General features: G+C 45.3%; 1 protein-coding gene across 2 annotated transcripts in view; it reads left to right on the top strand.

The window, feature by feature from the left end:
• The window catches only part of Arhgef3 (Rho guanine nucleotide exchange factor 3), a 285,032-nt gene extending 266,858 nt beyond the window's left edge, over positions 1-18,174 (top strand). For both annotated transcript variants that reach the window (XM_059273978.1, XM_059273979.1), the window contains 4 exons: positions 5,921-6,178; positions 11,527-11,697; positions 14,313-14,499; positions 15,777-18,174. In XM_059273978.1, coding sequence (XP_059129961.1) covers positions 5,921-6,178; positions 11,527-11,697; positions 14,313-14,499; positions 15,777-16,126 — 966 coding nt within the window. In that variant the 3' untranslated portion in view covers positions 16,127-18,174. The remainder of the gene's footprint in view (positions 1-5,920; positions 6,179-11,526; positions 11,698-14,312; positions 14,500-15,776) is intronic.
• Positions 18,175-18,625: the final 451 nt, after the last annotated feature.

Raw genomic sequence — 18,625 nt, 5'->3', positions numbered from 1 at the left:
CTAACTTTCACATTCTCATTGATGTCACATGGATGCACCAAAAAAAATCTTAACATTGGTGTCTGACCTGATGCCACTCAGTTACTGCCACGATCTGGAACCTTTGGAGGGTCCCAGGACTTGGCCCTAGTTCAGAAGTCAATTTTAGTACCAAGGCTGAAATATCTCAAGAACATTTGAGAGACTAGTAATGTTCTAAGCTGAATAATTTAGACAATGTGCTTCAATATTTCAGGAGAGACCGTTCATCTCAAACTTTTGACTTTGTATTGTAAGTCATGGTATTGTTTTAAACTTCTTCAACCCACGAAGACATCCCTGTGGAAAGAGTGTGGGTCCACTAGAGTCAGAGGTGGTTTGTTATGAGAAGGTCTGCATCAGTGTTTTTTTAAACTTCCTCAGTCTGTGGACTCCCTAATCGGGGAGCAAGAACACCTCAGAGTTAGCAGAGTTCCTGCTCTACATTTTAAGACATACTAAGTTAGGACGACGCTGTTCCTTTAAGCATTGCGTGCAGATTATGACATTGTTTCAGACTCAAGCTTGAGGATTTTGCCTTATCCACCTTTTTTTTCTCCCCTGAAATACACTTTTGTTACTTGTGTTATGAGGTTAGCTTGATCTGGCGAAGGCTTTAACAGTCATGCTCCGTACATGCCCAGAGGAAGTGTGGCCACGCCAGTCTGTTGCTGTCTGGGCCCTCCGGGCATCTAGTGGGGACTTAGAGCTTGAAGAGCAGCCTGAAAGGAAACAAGAGGCCCGTTGTTGCCAGATTTCCTGAGACATGGTCCTTAAAAAGCGGTTAAGTGTTTTTCCTCTTTTAACCGCAAGTGTGTCGGTATGAGTAGGGACTGTACACCAAGGGGTGAATCTGTTTGAGTTCTACTCTTTTTAACAGAGCAAAGTAAATATCTCACTGGACACTGAATGAGAAAAGTCAGAGCCCATTCGATCCATGGAAAATTGATTTATTTTCCCGCAAAGCCGGGCCTTTGACCTTAGAGTGAATCCATGAACTTATGCTTTGAAGGCTTTAAACAGAGGGCATCTTTGGGGAGCTGCCCTGGTTACAGAGGGTGGGAGCCCCCTTCCTGGTGGGTCATCCTGTTTGAGCCAGCCTTCCCTGTCACAAAGAAACAATGTCCCAAGTGACTGGTCTCAGTAATAAAATAATTTATAAGCTCTCCAAGGCAGAAAGTACTCCTGTTTAATTTAGGTCCTAGTTAATTTTTAATTCCAAAGGGAGAGAAAGGGTACATGGAAGTAACAATCCAGGTTTATTCTGACATTTTTTATGTTAGAGGGAGTTTCTAAAAAATTATATGTTAAAAAAAGAAAAAAGTACGGGGTTGGGGATTTAGCTCAGCGGTAGAGCGCTTGCCTAGCAAGCACAAGGCCCTGGGTTCGATCCTCAGCTCTGGAAAAAAAAAAGTGCTTCCCATATATACTTATACATATGTATACATATGCACATATGTATACACATACATGTGGGCCTTTTAAATTTTTCCATTTTTTATTCTTTGACAGTTCCATACATATAATGAATTTTAGTGGTTTTTACCCCATGTCCCCCACTCTTATCCACCCCCTTCTCCCACTGGAACCCTTCTGCTTTCCAACAAGTCCCCTCCCATCTTTGTGTCTTCTTTTCATATGACCCGTTGGATTTAATCATAGATGCTTGCATAAGCCTGAGTGAGAGGTTATTTACAAGACCCTGGGCAATTTACCAATGGCTATACCACTGAAGAATGTAACCCCCCTCCCCCAGCACCCACGAACTGCCAATAGGCCCTCAGGAAGGAGCGGAGCCTCGTGGACCCTCCCCCATCCGTGAAGAAATGCTGAGGGGCCGGCCCAGTCTTAGGCAGATCTTGTACGGACAGCCAGAGCTGCAGAGAGCTACTTGCTCAGGTGTACTCTAAAACCTGTACTGATCAACGCCTCCCCCAAAGTGTTAGATGGCTTAGTGTCTCTTGAAGCAGACTATCAAGAATTTAGGGGGCCACGGAGCTGCTGAGATGGTTCTGGCCTCCAGGGGCACCAGCAATCATGTGCACATATCCCACCCTGCACACGCACACATGCATAATTAAAATAATAAATATTTTTAAAAAGAATTGATAAGGGGGAACTTGGGAAGTGATCAAGAGTTTAAAGTCATCTGTTTTCATGGTGAGTTCAAGATCAGGCTGGGCTGTAGGATAGTCTGTTTCTAGAGGCCCCAGGTATAATCTGTTTCACCCACTCAAGGCTAGGGGAGAGAACACCAGATAAGAAGAAAAGAGGGTGGAAGAGCCAGATGTTGGGGAGATAAGCAGCCAAATGGCATCTTCTGGCCATGGCACACCTGTTCTCTCTGAGTTCCAGGTCAGCCTGAGCTCCAGTGAGACCTTACCTTAAACAGTAACGGCACAACAACAGAAAAACAATCAAACACGACACAGAAGATAGTCACAGTAGGGAGAGCTTAACTTACCGCTTCTTCACAGAGAGCAAGCTCTGTGCTGCGTGTTCTCTGTGCCTGGTCTCGCTAAGTGGGGGAAAGACCTTTCTTACACAGATTTTGTGAGTGGAGAAACTGAGGAAGAGTCACAAACAGCTGTCTGAGTTTGTTTTTGAACCTGATGCTGCATTTCCAGATTCTGGCTTTTTGGAGGGTTTTGTTTTTGTTTTTTAACCACCAAGCTGCAACCTCATTTTTAAAGAGCGTGCAAATGTATTTGCAAATCAGATTGTATGCCTTTTGAGTCATGCGCAGGAAATGAGCACCCTGTCAGGTGTGAACAAAAGAACAGAGCTTAACTGTTGCCATGGTAGCAGGTGGCAGGATCAGAGAAAGTAATGGCCCATTGGACAGTGTGGCCAGAGGTCCTTGGTAGTTCATATCTGATTGTCACTGCTGATTGGCTTCTACTTAATGCAAACATGGGTCATTTCCAGGTCTTTGAAAAGGCGAGGGAGTGGAAATGAAATTAAGAGAGTCTGAGGTGCTTTTGAACTCATTCTGAAAATCTAAATCGCAAGCATCCCGTCTTGGGGGTGGGAGGTAATACCAGTTATCAGTACTTCAAAATATATGGTTGAGCAGAGAATGTCTGCAGCTGTTTTTTAACACAAAAGGTTTGTTTTGTTTTGTTTTTGTTTTTGTATGTGTGTGTATGTTAAAGTGAAGGAAGGAAGACGTTTCCAAGAAGCCTTAAACGCAGGAATGAATCTTACTCTGTGATGAGGAAATAATTTCACTAAGAAGTGAAAAAGTAGTGGCAGGACGTTTAAAAACTTCAGATGCTACCTCTCATGTTTTTGTTGATCTGTTCCTTTGGGATTTTGCTGTTGCTGCTTTTCCATGTATTTATTTATGTGTCTGTGTATGTATGTGTGGGGGCCTATGTGTGCCCAGAGGACAACTTGTAGGAGCCTGTTCTCTTGTGTGTGGAAATCAGAGGTTAACTCATGAGAGCTGGTTCCTTCTAGGTCCTAGAGATCAAGCTCAGGCCCTCAGGCTTAGCAGTACGTGCCATTTCTGACCACTATTTTGTTTGACTTTTGAGACAGGATCACACTGTGTAGTCCAGGCTGGTCTTGAGCTTGCTCAGATTGCTCTTGAACTTTTGTCAGTTCCTGCCTCAGATTCTTAAGATCATAGATGTGAGCCACCACACCCAGAGTTTTGGTTTGGTTTGGGTGTTTATTTGTTTTTTGACTCTGCCATTTTCTTTGTGAGCATTGCTCCCAAACCGTCAACTATTCATTCTCTAGTCTCACAATCCACTAACCTTTAATTTGTTGTTCATCCAGAATACTGACTTGGTTGTTTAGTGGGTACGATGCAAAATCCTGAGCGTGCAGAAACAAAAGAGGCCTTTGTCACTGTCCCACATTGAACACCACAGAGGGGATATCTTGGTGAACACAGTCTCTTCATTGGTTTCCAGAAGAGGGCCATGCAGCTGGGCCACTGGCTGCATGTTACCGCTGAGGATGGCTGTGCCCGAGCATGTCAGCCTAAGGCGCTGTTGGGGGGATGGGTAGCAGAGCGGCACGAGAAGCTCTTTGCTGGAGTCTCTGATGTGGTTATTCACACAGTGTGACTGATGGGCATGCCACGGAATGAAGGCAGTGGACTTAACACGTTCCAGTCTTTAAGCTGAAACTATTCTTGCATGATAGTGCATCCGGAAGATGGTGCCAGAAACCCTTCCTGGCCTGCCAGAGCTCATTTAGAAGATTTTAATAAATAATTTCTACAACTTATTTTTTTCCCTAATCGTACTATTGGTCCCTAATAATTGGGCCACCTTGTTATCATGTAATCTTAAACAAATGTTGAAATGCCTGTGCTGAGCAACACAAAAGCCTAGCTTGTGAGTTTGACCCTTGCTCTCTGTGTATGCCACTGAGTCTTCTAGATAAGTCTCTTTAAATAATCCTAAAATAGATCCTGCTTCAAAAAATTGAAGGAGCTAGGCTGGAGATGTGGCTGGTGATTAAACACGCTTGCTCCTCTTCTAGAGGAGCAGAGTTCAGTTTCCAGAACTCCCATAGGGTGGCTCCCAACTGCGTGTAACCACTTCATTTCCTGGGGATCTGACACCATCTTCTGGTGTACCAGCACACATGTGACACACATAGAGACAAGCAAATGCTCACACATACACAAAAATAAAAAATTCTTCAAATTAAATCAATTTTTAAAAGTTAAGAAAGCAGGCCAGGTGGTGGTGGCGCATGCCTTTAATCCCAGCGTTTGGGAGACAGAGCCAGGATCTCTGTGAGTTCGAGGCCAGCCTGATCTACAGAGCGAGTTCCAGGACAGTCAGGGCTACACAGAGAAACCCTGTCTCAAAAAAAGAAAAAGAAAATGAAAGGGCTCCGAGGAGATGGTTCAGTAGGCACAGTGTTTGCAGATCCAGGTGAGGATCTGTGTTTGAATTCCCAGGATCCGTGGAAAGCCAGGCACGATCACATGTCTGTGATCCCAGTGCTTCTACAGTGAGATGGGAGGTAGAAATAGGAGAATCCGCTGGAGAGATGGCTCCGTGGTTAAAAGTACTGACTGCTCTTCCAGAGGACCTGGGTTCAGTTCCCAGCACCCACATGGCAGCTTGAAACTGTCTGTAACTCCAGTTCCGGGGGATCCAAAAACCCATGTCAAAACACTAATGCAGATAAAGAAATAGGACAACCCCCAGAAGCTTGCAGACCAGAAAGCCCGGAGTTCTCAGAACAGCAGCCATCGACGAAGAGACCTGTCTAAGATGAAGACCAATATCTAGGGCTGTCTTCTGGCACCCTCCTCCCTCCCCACCACATATACACACACATCATCTACACAGACATATATATCACACACACAATTTAAAAACAATGTTCTTGGCACCTGAGGAATGATAGCCAAGGTTGTCTCTTGTCCTCCAAACACATATGAACACCAAAAAAAAAATATACATACAATGAAATAAATTGGTAGTTTCTGTCTTACTGAGTGGCTTTGAAAGGGTTAGGAAGATTCTGAGACTGGGGTGTAGCTCAGTGATAGAACATCAGCCATGCATGAGGCCTTGGCTTCAGTCCCATGCACTAACACATACATACCACAAACAAACAAAAAAACCCTGTTCTATATGCATCTGCAATACCGATTGTTTTTGTCTAGCTTAAGTCGCTAGACAAGGCTACTGAGTTTTGATAGGGATCTTTGAAGAGTGATTGTACAACTAAGAAAGTGATGTTGTTGTGTCTTGTCTATCGTTCTGAAGATGGCACTGGTTAGTTCCTACCACCCTTGCAGATAAAAGAACGTGAGCCAGGTCTGGAGACTGATGTGGTGTTTGTCCATTCCCAAGTGATGCCAGCCTGGACCTTCATAGCAGTGACACTGACACCCAACCTTCTCTTTATGTCTCCTTCTCAGCTGCCATGTCTCAGCTCCTATGACAGCTACTGCAGCAATCAGGTTGCTGCCAAAGCCCTCCTGGACCACAAAAAGCAAGACCACCGAGTCCAGGATTTCCTTCAGCGCTGCTTAGAGTCCCCCTTCAGCCGAAAACTAGACCTCTGGAATTTCCTTGATATTCCCAGGAGCCGTCTAGTGAAGTACCCTCTGCTCCTTCGAGAAATCCTGAGGCACACGCCAAATGATAATCCAGATCAACAGCACTTGGAAGAAGCTGTGAGTTTGCCTGTTTCTTTTTCTCTTCCTCCATAATGGCTAGGGTTGGGTCAGTAGGTACTGTATGTATGGGGCCCAGCAATCTTGGGTTCCAGGCCCGGACTTTGTGTGTGTGTATGTGTGTGTGTGTGTGTGTGTGTGTGTGTGTGTGTGTGTGTGTGTGTGTGTGTGTGTTGGGGAGTTACTTTTCCTTACTTGTTTCCAGTTCCTTACCCATAAAACAACATGTTTACAGAAAGTAGCTTAAGATCCATTTGGTTCTAAAACTTCTGTTATCGATTGTGTATATGTGTGCATGTGTGTTTGTTTAACACAGGCCTAGGCTCGCTTCAAACTTGTGGCCAGTCTTAGCCTCCCAAATGCTAGGATTATAGGTATGTGCTACCACACCCACCTCAGGTTTTACACTGTTCTTGATGGCTTTTATACCACTCCAATCTGGTAGTAGAATTGCAGAATGTGAGAACTAAGATCTTTGTGGGGATTTTAAATGAACAAGTTTTATTTAGTAAGAAAATGGGAATTGGCTTCTGGCTAGCCCAAAGCTTATTTGTGAAAAGACGTCTGTTTAAGCTGGACCGGGTGGTGGTGACGGCGCATGCATTTAATCCCAGCACTCGGGAGGCAGAGCCAGGCGGATCTCTGTGAGTTTGAGGCCAGCCTGGGCTACAGAGTGAGTTCCAGGACAGGCTCCAAAGCTACTCAGAGAAACCCTGTCTTGAAAAACCAAAAAAAAAAAAAAAAGCTAGCTCCCATCTGTACCCAATGCAGTAGGGTGCCTGATCAACCTCCTAGTTACCACTGCACCCTCATTCAGCAATGTTTATTGAGCATGGGCAGGATGAGTGTCTGTACTTTCGGTACTAGAGGAGCAGGAGGATCCCAAGTTTGAGGGCATTCTGTAACCCAGCTCTTCGTGGGGTTACAGGTATGCATCACTGTACAAGACTTACCACCACCACCCCCAATCTGGTTTTTCACAACTTTGAACCTGGACTTCCTTTCCCCTGCCTCCCCATTCCCTTCATCTAGACCATCTTGGCTTTCTGTTCAACAGTCATGTGTTCAGGAATAGCGTATAAGTGATAAAGCTGGGTTCAAACCCTGAATCCTAACTATTTAGAAAACCCTGGTTAATTACATGACATGGAAAACTCTTGAGCTGATTTGAACCCCAGTCTGAAGCAGACCTGAACCCTGTCTCAAAACAAAACAGCAACAAAACAACATCAAAAAGAGGGCTAATAAGATGGCCGTATGAGCCTGGTGACATAAAACAGATCCCCAGAACATGCTTTGGAAGAAGAGACCCAACTCCTGAATGTTGTCTAACCTCCACTTGGGTAACATGGCACACATGCGCACACACACAATTTTTTTCAAAAGAAAAGAAAAGGTGGTGCTAGAGTGATGAGGACCTGAAAGACCAACTCAGAAGACTCATTTCTGAACGGGCACAGTAATAGGAACATTTATGTAGGTAATTTGGAAATCAGAAGCCTGAACCTCCAGAATAAGCCAACCATCTCCCGGAGAAGTGTTGAACTATTATCAGTAGTAACAATAGTATAGTCACAAATACTCAGTAAATGGACTTTATATAATTGCCTTCCAGACTGTTATGTCTCACTTAACACTCATAACCTCTGAGGTAGCTCCCAATCCTGTATCTGCTGCTTTCCAGTCCTGTTCAATGAAGTGGAGAGTTAGTCCTGTCTTTGAGCCCCTCTTGCCTTGGGAATTGCAGAGAGCTGTCTTGTTACGGACAAGCTTTGTGTTGAGACCTCACTGTTACAGGAGCCTCCGCATAGGGATGAGGAAGAGAGAAGACAGACTCCTGATTCATGAGGCATGCAGTGTCTGGCAGGGCCCCGTTCCCAGCACAGAGAGGGATCACAGGCACTGGGGATGAGGTCCCTGTCACTTAGTCATGTCTGTCTTTATTGCTGGGAAGAGCATAGGCTAGTTGTAGAGCAGGGATACAAACAGCAGGGAGCCCCAGCCACTTTCCATAACTACTTGTGTGAATCATGTGAGCCTGTGTTCAGTTTTACTGTAAAGATTTCTTCTTTTTAAAACACAGCATTTAAAGCATACTGCCCTCTTTTTTAAGTGAGCTGGTTTGAGTTTAAAAACAAATAGCTAAGAATGATTGTCTGCAACATGAGGGGATAGACTAGTTACCCATTTCCTTGTGTATGAAGTGTAAAGCCTTCAAAAGTTGAGCCTGCATCTGATGATCAGGGCAGGTCTGGGCATGAAGCATGGTAAGCTCACATTTGGAAATGTCTGCTAAGTTTCTACATGTCCATTTACTCAGTTGAGTATGTATTTTCCCCTCTCCTTTTCACAACCCATGTAGCAGACCCCAGATTGAATGTCTTTATCCCTGTACCGTTATGTACATTATGTACATTGTACATTATGGATGTGTCTGATAAACACAAAAATCCGTAGTACCACAATTATCATGGCCACACATTCCTGAATAAATTCCCTATCCATGCAAAGGAAAAAAACAGACTATTGAGTAAATCTCTTCTACACCAAGGGAGTTGATTCCGTTCACCCCTGTGACTAGATCTAAAGATAGGGCTGGCTTTCAGTACAGGTATAAACTACTTCGTCATTACTAGGATTTCTTAATGGTGTTTTGAGAAGGTGGTAGAACTTCCTTATTTTATTTATTTTTAAATTATTTTATTTTTGGTTTTTCAAGACAGGGTTTCTCTGTGTTACAGCCCTGGCTGTCCTGGAACTCACTTTGTAGACCAGGCTGGCCTCGAACTCACAGAGATCCGCCTGCCTCTGCCTCCTGAGTGCTGGGATTAAAGGTGTGTGCCACCACTGCCCAGCTTCCTTATTTTATTTTATTGATTAATTGAGACAAGGTCTCATGTGGCAGAGTCTGGCTTTGAACTTCTGACTCTCCTTCTGCCTTTGCCTCCCAAGTACTGGGTGGGATTAGAGATATACACTACCAAAGAGAATTCCTTCAAATAGACCTTTGACTATCCAGATATTTAATGATTTAAGATCTAAGGATTGTGCCGGACAATGGGAGCGCACCCCTTTAATCCCAGCACTCGGGAGGCAGAGGCTGGCGGATTTCTGTGAGTTTGAGGCCAGCCTGGTCTGCAAAGAGAGTTCCAGGACAGCTGGACCATTAACACAGAGAAACCCTGTCTTGGAAAAAAAAAAAAAAAAACCCTAAAGATGATGGCAGCCAGAGAATGATCCTGCCAGCATCCCCCCCATAAAACAGCCTTGCTTTTGATGCAGCTTCAGTGAGCAGCACCGCTGTCCTGGGTTTATGTCAGTAGCTGATGAGTGGGTGGCATCGTCACACAAGTGACTAGGTGGACAGGGTGAATTCCAGACTCTGTTGGCTCCTGACAGTTGTAGTTCTCAGTCTTTTTCTGCCTTCAGTTTGAACCCTTGCAAGACATGCAAGACCACATTTAATTTAAACGCACAACTGCTGTGACTGTTCGTTACTGGCCGTCTACTTTAGGTAACTAGAACTCTCTGCAATCATGCAGAATAAATCTCTCTCAAGACCCGGTGTAGGGCTAGAGAGATGGCTCAGAGGTTAAGAGCACTGACTGCTCTTCCAGAGGTCCTGAGTTCAATTCCCAGCAACCACATGGTGGCTCACAACCATTTGTAATGAGATCTGGTGCCCTCTTCTGGCCTGCAGTCATCTGCTGTATACATAATAAATAAATAAATCTTTAAAAAAGTTAAAAAAAAAAAAAAAAAAAAAGACCCGGTGTAAAACAAAACAAAACAAAAAAACGAGAGCCTGGCGGTCCTGGGTAGATACAAGTACAAACTCCTCTGTTTTGTGGGTTAGAGCAGATTCAGAGTGCGGAATGATGCTAGTTGTTTGCGCTGCTTTGCCTGTGGGTATTTTTTCCACAAACCAGAGAGAGAAGCTGTGTGTGAAAGTAGTCAGAACTGCTCCAGGAACCACTGTAGTATTTGAGTTTGTAACTCTTCACATGACACGCTGTCTGTTGAGTTCCTGAGTTAAATTAGGAAGTGAACCCATTATATCTGTGATGAGGACTTTCTGGGTGTCCTGGGCACTTGCAGGAATCTCTAAAAATTGGCTCAAGCGTTGATTCGCTCCCCTATCCAGGTGCAACTAGTAAATAGCTCACTAGTAAGAAGCCATGGCTGTTACTGCTGAGGTCTTTTCCAAAGGGATGTACGGATTCCACCGTCTGTGGAAAACATAGAAAGGTTAAGGAGTTAAACATTAAGCAGCTGTCCAGGTACCTCCCATTTGATTTGGATCCATTCAGTTCCGTTCCGTTTGGTTTGGTTCGGTTTGGTTTGCATTTGGTGGGGAGTGTTTGCTTGGTATTGGTTTCTTGAAACAGGGCCTCATTATGGACTGGCCTAGGAACTTGCCTTGCAACCCAGGCTGGTCTCAAACCTCCTCCTCATGGTCTTCCTGCCTCAGCATCCCAGGTGTTAGGATTATAGATATACAGTAAAAGTAAATTCCAAGACTAGTTTGTGTCTTTTCCACTCAGATAACATTATGCGTCACTTTTAGATTTGTTATGTCTTCGGGTTTCTGTTGCTGTGATAAAACACCATGACCCAAACCAACTTGGGGAGAAAAGGGTTTGTTTCACCTTCCAGCTTCTAAGTCCATAACTGAGGGCAGCCAGGGCAAGAACTTGGAGGCAAGGACTGGAGTAGAGGCCATGGAGGGGTGCTACTTACTGGCTTGCTCAGCCTGCTTTCTTACACAGCCCCGGACCACCTGCCCAGGGGTGGCACCACCCACAGTGGGCTTGGCCCTCTCACTCATTAATCATTAATCAAGAAAATGTCCCATAGGCTTGCCCACAGGCCAATCTGGCAAGGGCATTTCTCCATTGAGGTTCCCTCTTCCCATATGAATCTAGATTGTGTCAAGTTGACATAACACTAGCCAGCATAGTAAGTATAGGATAGAAATATATATATGCATAAATTATATTAAAAAAATCTGATAAGAGTATATTAAACTTAGCTGGATACTGTGGTGCACAGTGAGCAGATGGATCTCTGTGAGTGAGGCCAGCCTGAACTACATGGTGAGTTCCAGGCCAGCCAGAGCTTCATAGTGTGAGACTCTGCCAAAAACAAAAACAAAAACAAAACACAAAACAACAAAACAAAACAAAAAACAACTTTATTTTCCTCCCTTTCCCACAGTGGCCACATAGATCTCAGCTCTCAACATTAGATGCAGCAGTGTCTGGGTACCTCAAGGCTGGCTCTGAGCCTGTGGTTGTGGGTGGTTGGCTTCCTTCCCCCATTTTTACAATTCTTCTTTGTTTCCATAGATAAACATCATTCAGGGCATTGTGGCAGAAATCAACACCAAGACTGGGGAATCGGAATGCCGTTATTATAAAGAGCGGCTCCTTTACTTGGAAGAAGGCCAGAAAGATTCCCTGATTGACAGCTCAAGGGTCCTGTGCTGTCATGGCGAACTGAAAAATAACCGGGGTGTGGTAAGTAGTTCCTCGCCTTACCCTGGTACTTCCCCTATCCCACCCCCATCCCCACCCCCACCCTGGCTTTTCTAATTTTTTGGTGATGCTGGGGATTTAACCTAGTTACTGCCACAAGGCAAGCACCCTACCACTGACTGCATTCCTCATCTTCTCTTTGCTCTTTTTAGATTTTGAAACAGTCTCAATTAGTTGCCCTGACTAGTTTCAGACTAGGATGAGTCAAGCCATTCTCCTGCCTCAGCCTCCCTAGCAGCTGGGGTATATGCTGTATGTCCTACTTGGACTTCAGAAAATAGTGAGCCAGACCTAATGGCACAGATCCATAATCCCAGCCACTCGGGAAGCTGAAGCAGGAACATTTTAAAGTTCAAGGTCCGTCAGGGCTGCAGAGAGAATGTGAGAACAGCCTGATCTGCACATACACACACACACACACACACACACACACACACACACACACACTCACACACACACACACACACACACACACACAAGTATTTAACTTAGAAGTTAATTAATTATTTAAGAGACACCCTTTCAGCTTATGTGAGCAAGTCTGGAATTACCCCTCACTGTCAGAGAGTATGTTACATAGCTTTTTATCAGGACTCCTGTGGATTCAGCCGTACCATTTGTAATGGTACTACCGAGACCCAGTAAAGCTACTGTACATGGACCTGATGTGTGTGAGAGAGTTACTGACTGCCAGAAAGTGATTTCCAGGAAGCAGTGGAGGACTCCATCATGTATGATGGAACACTCAGTTCCTTGAAAGTTCTTTCTAGGAAGTCTTGAGAAACAGGAAGAAGCATTGCTCCTCAGGAGGGGGCCCTATTCTCCTCTAATACAGCAGTAGGGCCCAAGGCCTCTGATTGGATGGACCTATGGCAGAAAGAGGCTCTCTACCAGCAGGGGAGCTCTGAGAATAAACACAGCAGTCAGAGTGGGAGGTTTGTTGGGTTTGGCTCTTGCCAGAGGTGTGAACATTATTATGAGCAAAGTCCTGTGTCAGGAAAAAATGGTGCAAGAGTGGGAACAAGAGGAGCTGATTCTCTATAGAGACTTCGAAGTGACGGGTATTTTCAAAACATTGCCCAGACAATCCCGGTTCAAACTTCCTGGACTGGAATAGAAACAAAAGTTCCTAATGCAACGGCCCACCCCTCTCTCTCCCCTTCCCCTAAAGGGATATTTTTAACACATTTCTACCACCACTACCTCCTGGGGGGAACCTGGGGAAGGGACATGGAGAGGCCTTTAACTTGTTGATTTTGTGCTTTGCTATTTTATGATCTTTGAGCATTTTTAAAAATGTTATTGTTCATTTCGTCTGTTTTGAAACGAGTCTTCAACCCCAGGTGGCCCAGGTTAAACTAAAACTCAACTTGTAGCCCAGGCTAGCCTTGAATTTGTAGTACCTCACCTCCACTTCCCAACTGGTAGGATTACAGCTGTGTGCCCAGTTCATCTTTTAAGACAGACATCCCCACCATCTAGGGTCTGGTAGAGTTCTTTGCCTCTGCAGTGTGTGGAATGTGTGCGGTGAAGACCTACAGATCACTTTTCTCTCAGATAGTAAATCACTGATAATGTAGAATGTGCTTCCCTTACTCAAATCAAGATCCTAACCTTGAGTTTCTACCCTTCTCCTGCTGGTGGCCTCTTTAAAGAGTCCTGGATTGGCATCCCCACGTTTCCACCAGAAAGCCAGAGTCTAACATCAGTGCTGCATCATTAACTCCTGAACATTCCCAAACTGTGAGACAGTCTGGTACTCAGAGTTGACCACCACGGACATGCGCCAGCGCCACACAGGAAGCTTGCTCTCATTGTGTGATTCTGAGGCATGCCTTCGATTTCTAAGATCTTTCTGCCCCAGCTCCACACAGGCAGCTTGCTTGCATGATGTGGTCTGAGACATGCCTTCGTCTTTTGAGATTTTCTTTTTGCCCATAACATGTATCAGCCATCCACCCTGTAAGCACAAGCTGTCCAACCCAGGTGCTGATGAACTTACTGAGAAGAAAGTGCCGGTCATCTTTCTGTGACTCCAGCAGTGTGCCCAGGTCCCTCTCTGATAGGCAGGGTCCCAGCCAGAGTTGCTGGTTAAAGTTGATGATTGGCCCAGTGGTTGAAGAAACACATGTTTTTATGTGTTTCGGAAGCCAGGGTTATTATTCGGATTTGATATACAGTCTCATCCTTTGTAGACTATTATTAACTTGATCTCTTAGAATTGTATTGAAGCCAGGAAAGCATTAATTCCTATTCACTATCCTATTCATTCTATTCCTTTATTTTTCTCTTAGTGGAGCTGGAGGCTATATGCGTATGAACAGCTTGTGAACTGTAACATAAGGAGGGTTCTGGTTACAGTTATCTTAGAGAGGCTTGCTCCAGTGGGTCCTGAAAGAGGAACCTGTATTAAGGTAGTGGATATATGTATCTGGAAATGAAATCTGCCCACTTCTATTTTCCTAGAAACAGATTTGAGCATGAACTCATAATCCATCATGAACCTGGTACCCAGAGACCTCTTGCTACAGAGGCCCACAAATCCATCACCTAGTGTATTGTTGCTCAGGACAGTCATGTGGGCTCTTTTCTTCTAGAAACTACACGTTTTCCTCTTCCAAGAAGTGCTTGTGATCACACGAGCTGTCACTCACAATGAGCAGCTCTGCTACCAGTTGTACCGGCAGCCCATCCCTGTGAAGGACCTCATGCTGGAAGACCTGCAGGACGGAGAAGTGCGGCTGGGCGGCTCCCTGCGTGGAGCCTTCAGCAACAACGAGAGAAGTATGTGTGGGTAGCAGACTGCGGTGACATAGTGAACCGTTTGATCATAGGACGGTGGGAGGAGTGGCTGGCTGGGGAAGAGAGAGCAGCCCCAGTCTTGAAGCCAAACTGTGTCCCAATGCTGACTCTTGATGTGCAATCAAGTTCAGCCTCTGTGAGCCTCAGTTTCCCATTTGTCTACTTCCCTTTTGTGATTGCTTTGAGCATCAGGTAGCATACAGTCCATGAGCCCGTCCGTGTGCAACTGCAGCCGGTGCACCTTTTGCTGCCGGGCTCTGTCTCCTGCTGCTACAGGAAAGTGCGCTTAATACCGCACAGTCTCTGCGTGGGTACTAGTTGCATAGTGTAAAGTTGTGTAGTCGTTCTGGTGTAGTTGCTGAAGAGGCTTACGAAGAAGCAGCTAGAGCCCAGCTGCCATGGCCCAGCATGGGACGGTGGGTGGGAGGCCAACCTGGGCTACATAGTGAAAGCCTACCTCGGACGAGCTGGGGGGATGTGTGTTCACCTGCAGCGCTACGTAATGGGCACCTCTAACGCGAGACTGAACTAAAGGAAATGACCACGAGAAGCCATGACAGCAGTCTCTGTCAGCATCGTGGTATAGTGAGCACTGTTTTAGGTACTAATGATAAACTAAGACTTACAGTTTCTGACCCTATGGAGTGTACAGTATATGATAGTCAAATATTCCTAATGCTGATTAGAAAGCTAAAAACCAATCCAGAATAGTGGTGCATGCCTAGGATCTTCATCCCAGCACTTGGAAGGCAGAAGCGGGTGGATCTCTGTGAGTTTGAGGCTAGATTGGTCTACATAGTGAATTCAAGGCCAGCCATAACTACATAGTGAGCCCTGTTTCCAAATAATAGTAAAATTAATAATAAAATTAATAATAATAATAATGGATTAGACAGAAATTGACAGGCTTATTTCTCTTTTTGTTTTTCTAAGATAGGGTCTTTTTTAAAATTAAAATATAATTGCATCACTTCCCCCCTTCAGTTTCCTCTCTCCAACCCCTTCCGTGTCCTCTCCAAGGGCTTCTAATAGGCAGGTGTAGTAGCCAATCCCTTCAGGAAAACTGAGCTAGGCCTGTGTCACTCTAGTCAATGGCAGTGGCATCAGGGTAGAACTGACTGAGTTGCATTAGCGGGAGACGTTTTGTAATCAGCAGCGCCTGGCCTGGGCCCCGGGGCTTGATGCCACCATGTGTGGTATTGTTAGCCTTGGCAAATACCTACCCATTGACTCTCTTTTCATGTGTTCTTCATTTCTAGTTAAGAACTTCTTCCGAGTCAGTTTCAAACACGGATCCCAGAGTCAGACCCACTCACTACAAGCCAATGACACCTTCAACAAACAGCAGTGGCTCAACTGCATCCGCCAAGCCAAAGAGATGGTTCTGTCTGCTGCCGGGCAGGCCGGGCTGCTTGACTCTGAGGGACGGTTCGTGGGTCCTGGCTCTGAGATCGGGGAACCACAGGGAGAGACAAAACTTGAGCAGATGGACCAATCGGACAGTGAGTCGGACTGCAGTATGGACACCAGCGAGGTCAGCCTCGAGTGTGAGCGGATGGAACAGACAGCGGCCTCCTGTGCAAACAGCAGGGCAGAGGAAAGCGTCTGACGGAGGGAGGGCTGTGCCCATGTCTTACCTGTACAGTATTCGCATTCCACACATGAACAGTTCGGAGAGGCACGGTGTACTACTACTGTGCCCATGCACATGTGTCCCTTGTGTCTGTACTTGTCCCTAGTACTGTAACTGCCCCCCACTCTGCGTCAGCCGGAATCGGCGACCGCCCTTCCCATGCTGCTCCATCTCATGCGTCTGGATGAGTGGAGAGAGATTGAACGAGTTACTCTGAGTTGTCCTACTGGGTTTTTCCAAAACAGAAAGGACCTCTAAACTACTGTTTGCATGGACTGCAGTGACAGGTCGTTTGTACCATGCTTCTCTAGTGTCCCTGTAGCTCTTCAACACAGTAGCCGAAGACCCAGAATAGAGAGAGCTTTGCCAGGTAGTGGAGCCAGGAAAGTCCAACCCTTGTAGTGATCTCGGGTTCTGTGTTGTCCAGCCAGAAAACATGAAAACATCTCTGGGGGTTTCTGAGGTCTGGTTTTGCAAAGGAGAAAGCTTTGTGTTGAACCTTGTGGTTTCACCCAGTGCGAGTTGAATGGAATAATCTGTGAAGACATGAAACAGAAAGAGGCAAGGCGAAAGCAGCTGCTGGACAGGCCTGGTGGCACAGGCCTACGATCCCAGCACTTGAGAGCAGAGGCAGGAAGATCTGGAGTTCAAGCCCAGCCTTGGCTCTACACCAAGTTCTAGGTCAGACTGAGTTCCGTAGTGAAAACAAAACCAAAAAGCTAAAAGTACCTGCCAGTTCTGAATCTTCAACTGAAATGGGGGTGCCTGCGGGGGCTGTTTGTCATGGCTAGTGGCTTACCCCGAAGAGCAGTTCTAGCCTACACCACCAGGAGAGAGTCCCGGGGCCAGGGAAGATCGACCGGGATTTGGAGACCCTGTCTGTGCTATGTTCCATCTGCCCCGGCCACTCCTGATTTAGAGCGGTCACGGTGTGACATGGAGATGATGACTGCATTGGTGACTGTGTACAAACTTGAGAGAAGGACTTGGGAGTGAGAAATGTGTCCCCGTCACCGAAGCCTCCTGCGGGAGCCACTGAAGCTGTCGTTCATCCAGAGGGGCTTGGGATTTCCTGCTCTGCTTCTGGGCCCTGAGTTTGCTTCTCTGGTTCTTGAGCTATAATCAGAATGGTGATGAATTCCTCTGAGACCAATTTCATTAGCTCTGATTAACTAGGATCAGTTAACTAGCCAAACTGGAAAATGCTGTGTTCCAGCCTTGATTTACAGAGCAAGGATGGTAAAGAGACCTTGGGGGGAGAAAAAAGTTCACAAAATACATGAAACAGCTCCCTGCAAGTGTAAATACTTAGGGGACTTATACAAAATTATACCCACACCAGCACTAGTAGCAGTGATTCTAAATTATTGCCAAAAAGTTTCTTTTTGTTAATTTCTACATCTATCAAGTTTACAGAAAAGCAGCAAAATACAAAATTAACCCTTTATCATATACATGTGCCATGTGCATGGAAAGAAGCTGTGTGATGAGAGTTACCAAAAGAAAAACAAGGTAGATTACATTATTATTTTTCAAAACAAATGTTATGATCAATTCTACTCTGTAAAGCATATTTCTGTATTTATAGATTTTTAACCGTGGTGAATTTTTTTTTTATTGCAAGTTTATTTAAAACCACTTTGTTTCTCCAGTTGCTGATTTAGCAAATGAACCTGCTGCAGACAGAGAAAGCTGAGACAGGGACCCTGGATGGTGGAGGAAAACCTGAGCTGTTCTCTATAGAGCCGCTGGCCACTCAGGCCAGTAAGTTGAGAAAAGGTCTCTATCGGGGTCAGCTTATGAGAAGAGAGTGGAAATGTTTTGGCAAAAATGAATACTTTTTGTATAATGGCCTTAAACTTTTCTGGAAGCATTTCAAATAAATTGCATTAAAAATCTCAGGCTGTCCTCTTGAAGGCCAAGGGTTTCTTTCTGAAATTTGGCTTGTGGTTTCCAGTACAAACTTACCATAGAGCACAGGCTGAAATAAAGGGTGTGATCGGTCGACTGAAGCTGTTACAGAACATGCACTTCTAAAGCCTGTTTTCTCACGCGTTCTGCTTTTGTTCACATGGTCATTTATTCATCTGTGTATATTTAGTGTGTGTGTGTGTATGTGTGTGTATGTATGTGCACACACACATGCACAGGTGCTACCACACCTGAGCGGAGGTCTGAGGACAACTTGAAATACTTAGTCCTCCCCACTAGTCACCAGGCTTGGCAGCAAGCACCTTTACCCGTTTTAGCCATCTTGCCACCCCCATCCCATTTATTCATCTTTAGTAACGACTTATATCCATGCCCTATACAAAGCCAAGTGGTAAGTCACAGTTGTTACAGATGTGTTGAGTCTCACTACTGATCCAAGTGACTGTTGGTGAACTTGACACTGACAGGTGTAGTGGTGCACACCTGTAACTCCAGCACTTGGGAAGCAGAGGCAGGAGGACTACCACAAGTTGAAGGCTGGCC

The sequence above is a fragment of the Peromyscus eremicus genome, chromosome 9 (assembly GCF_949786415.1).
Source record: "Peromyscus eremicus chromosome 9, PerEre_H2_v1, whole genome shotgun sequence".
NCBI classification, from domain to species: Eukaryota; Metazoa; Chordata; class Mammalia; order Rodentia; family Cricetidae; genus Peromyscus; species Peromyscus eremicus.
The sequence above is the reverse complement of the archived record's forward strand: the minus strand, read 5'-3'. Positions and strand labels throughout refer to the sequence as shown.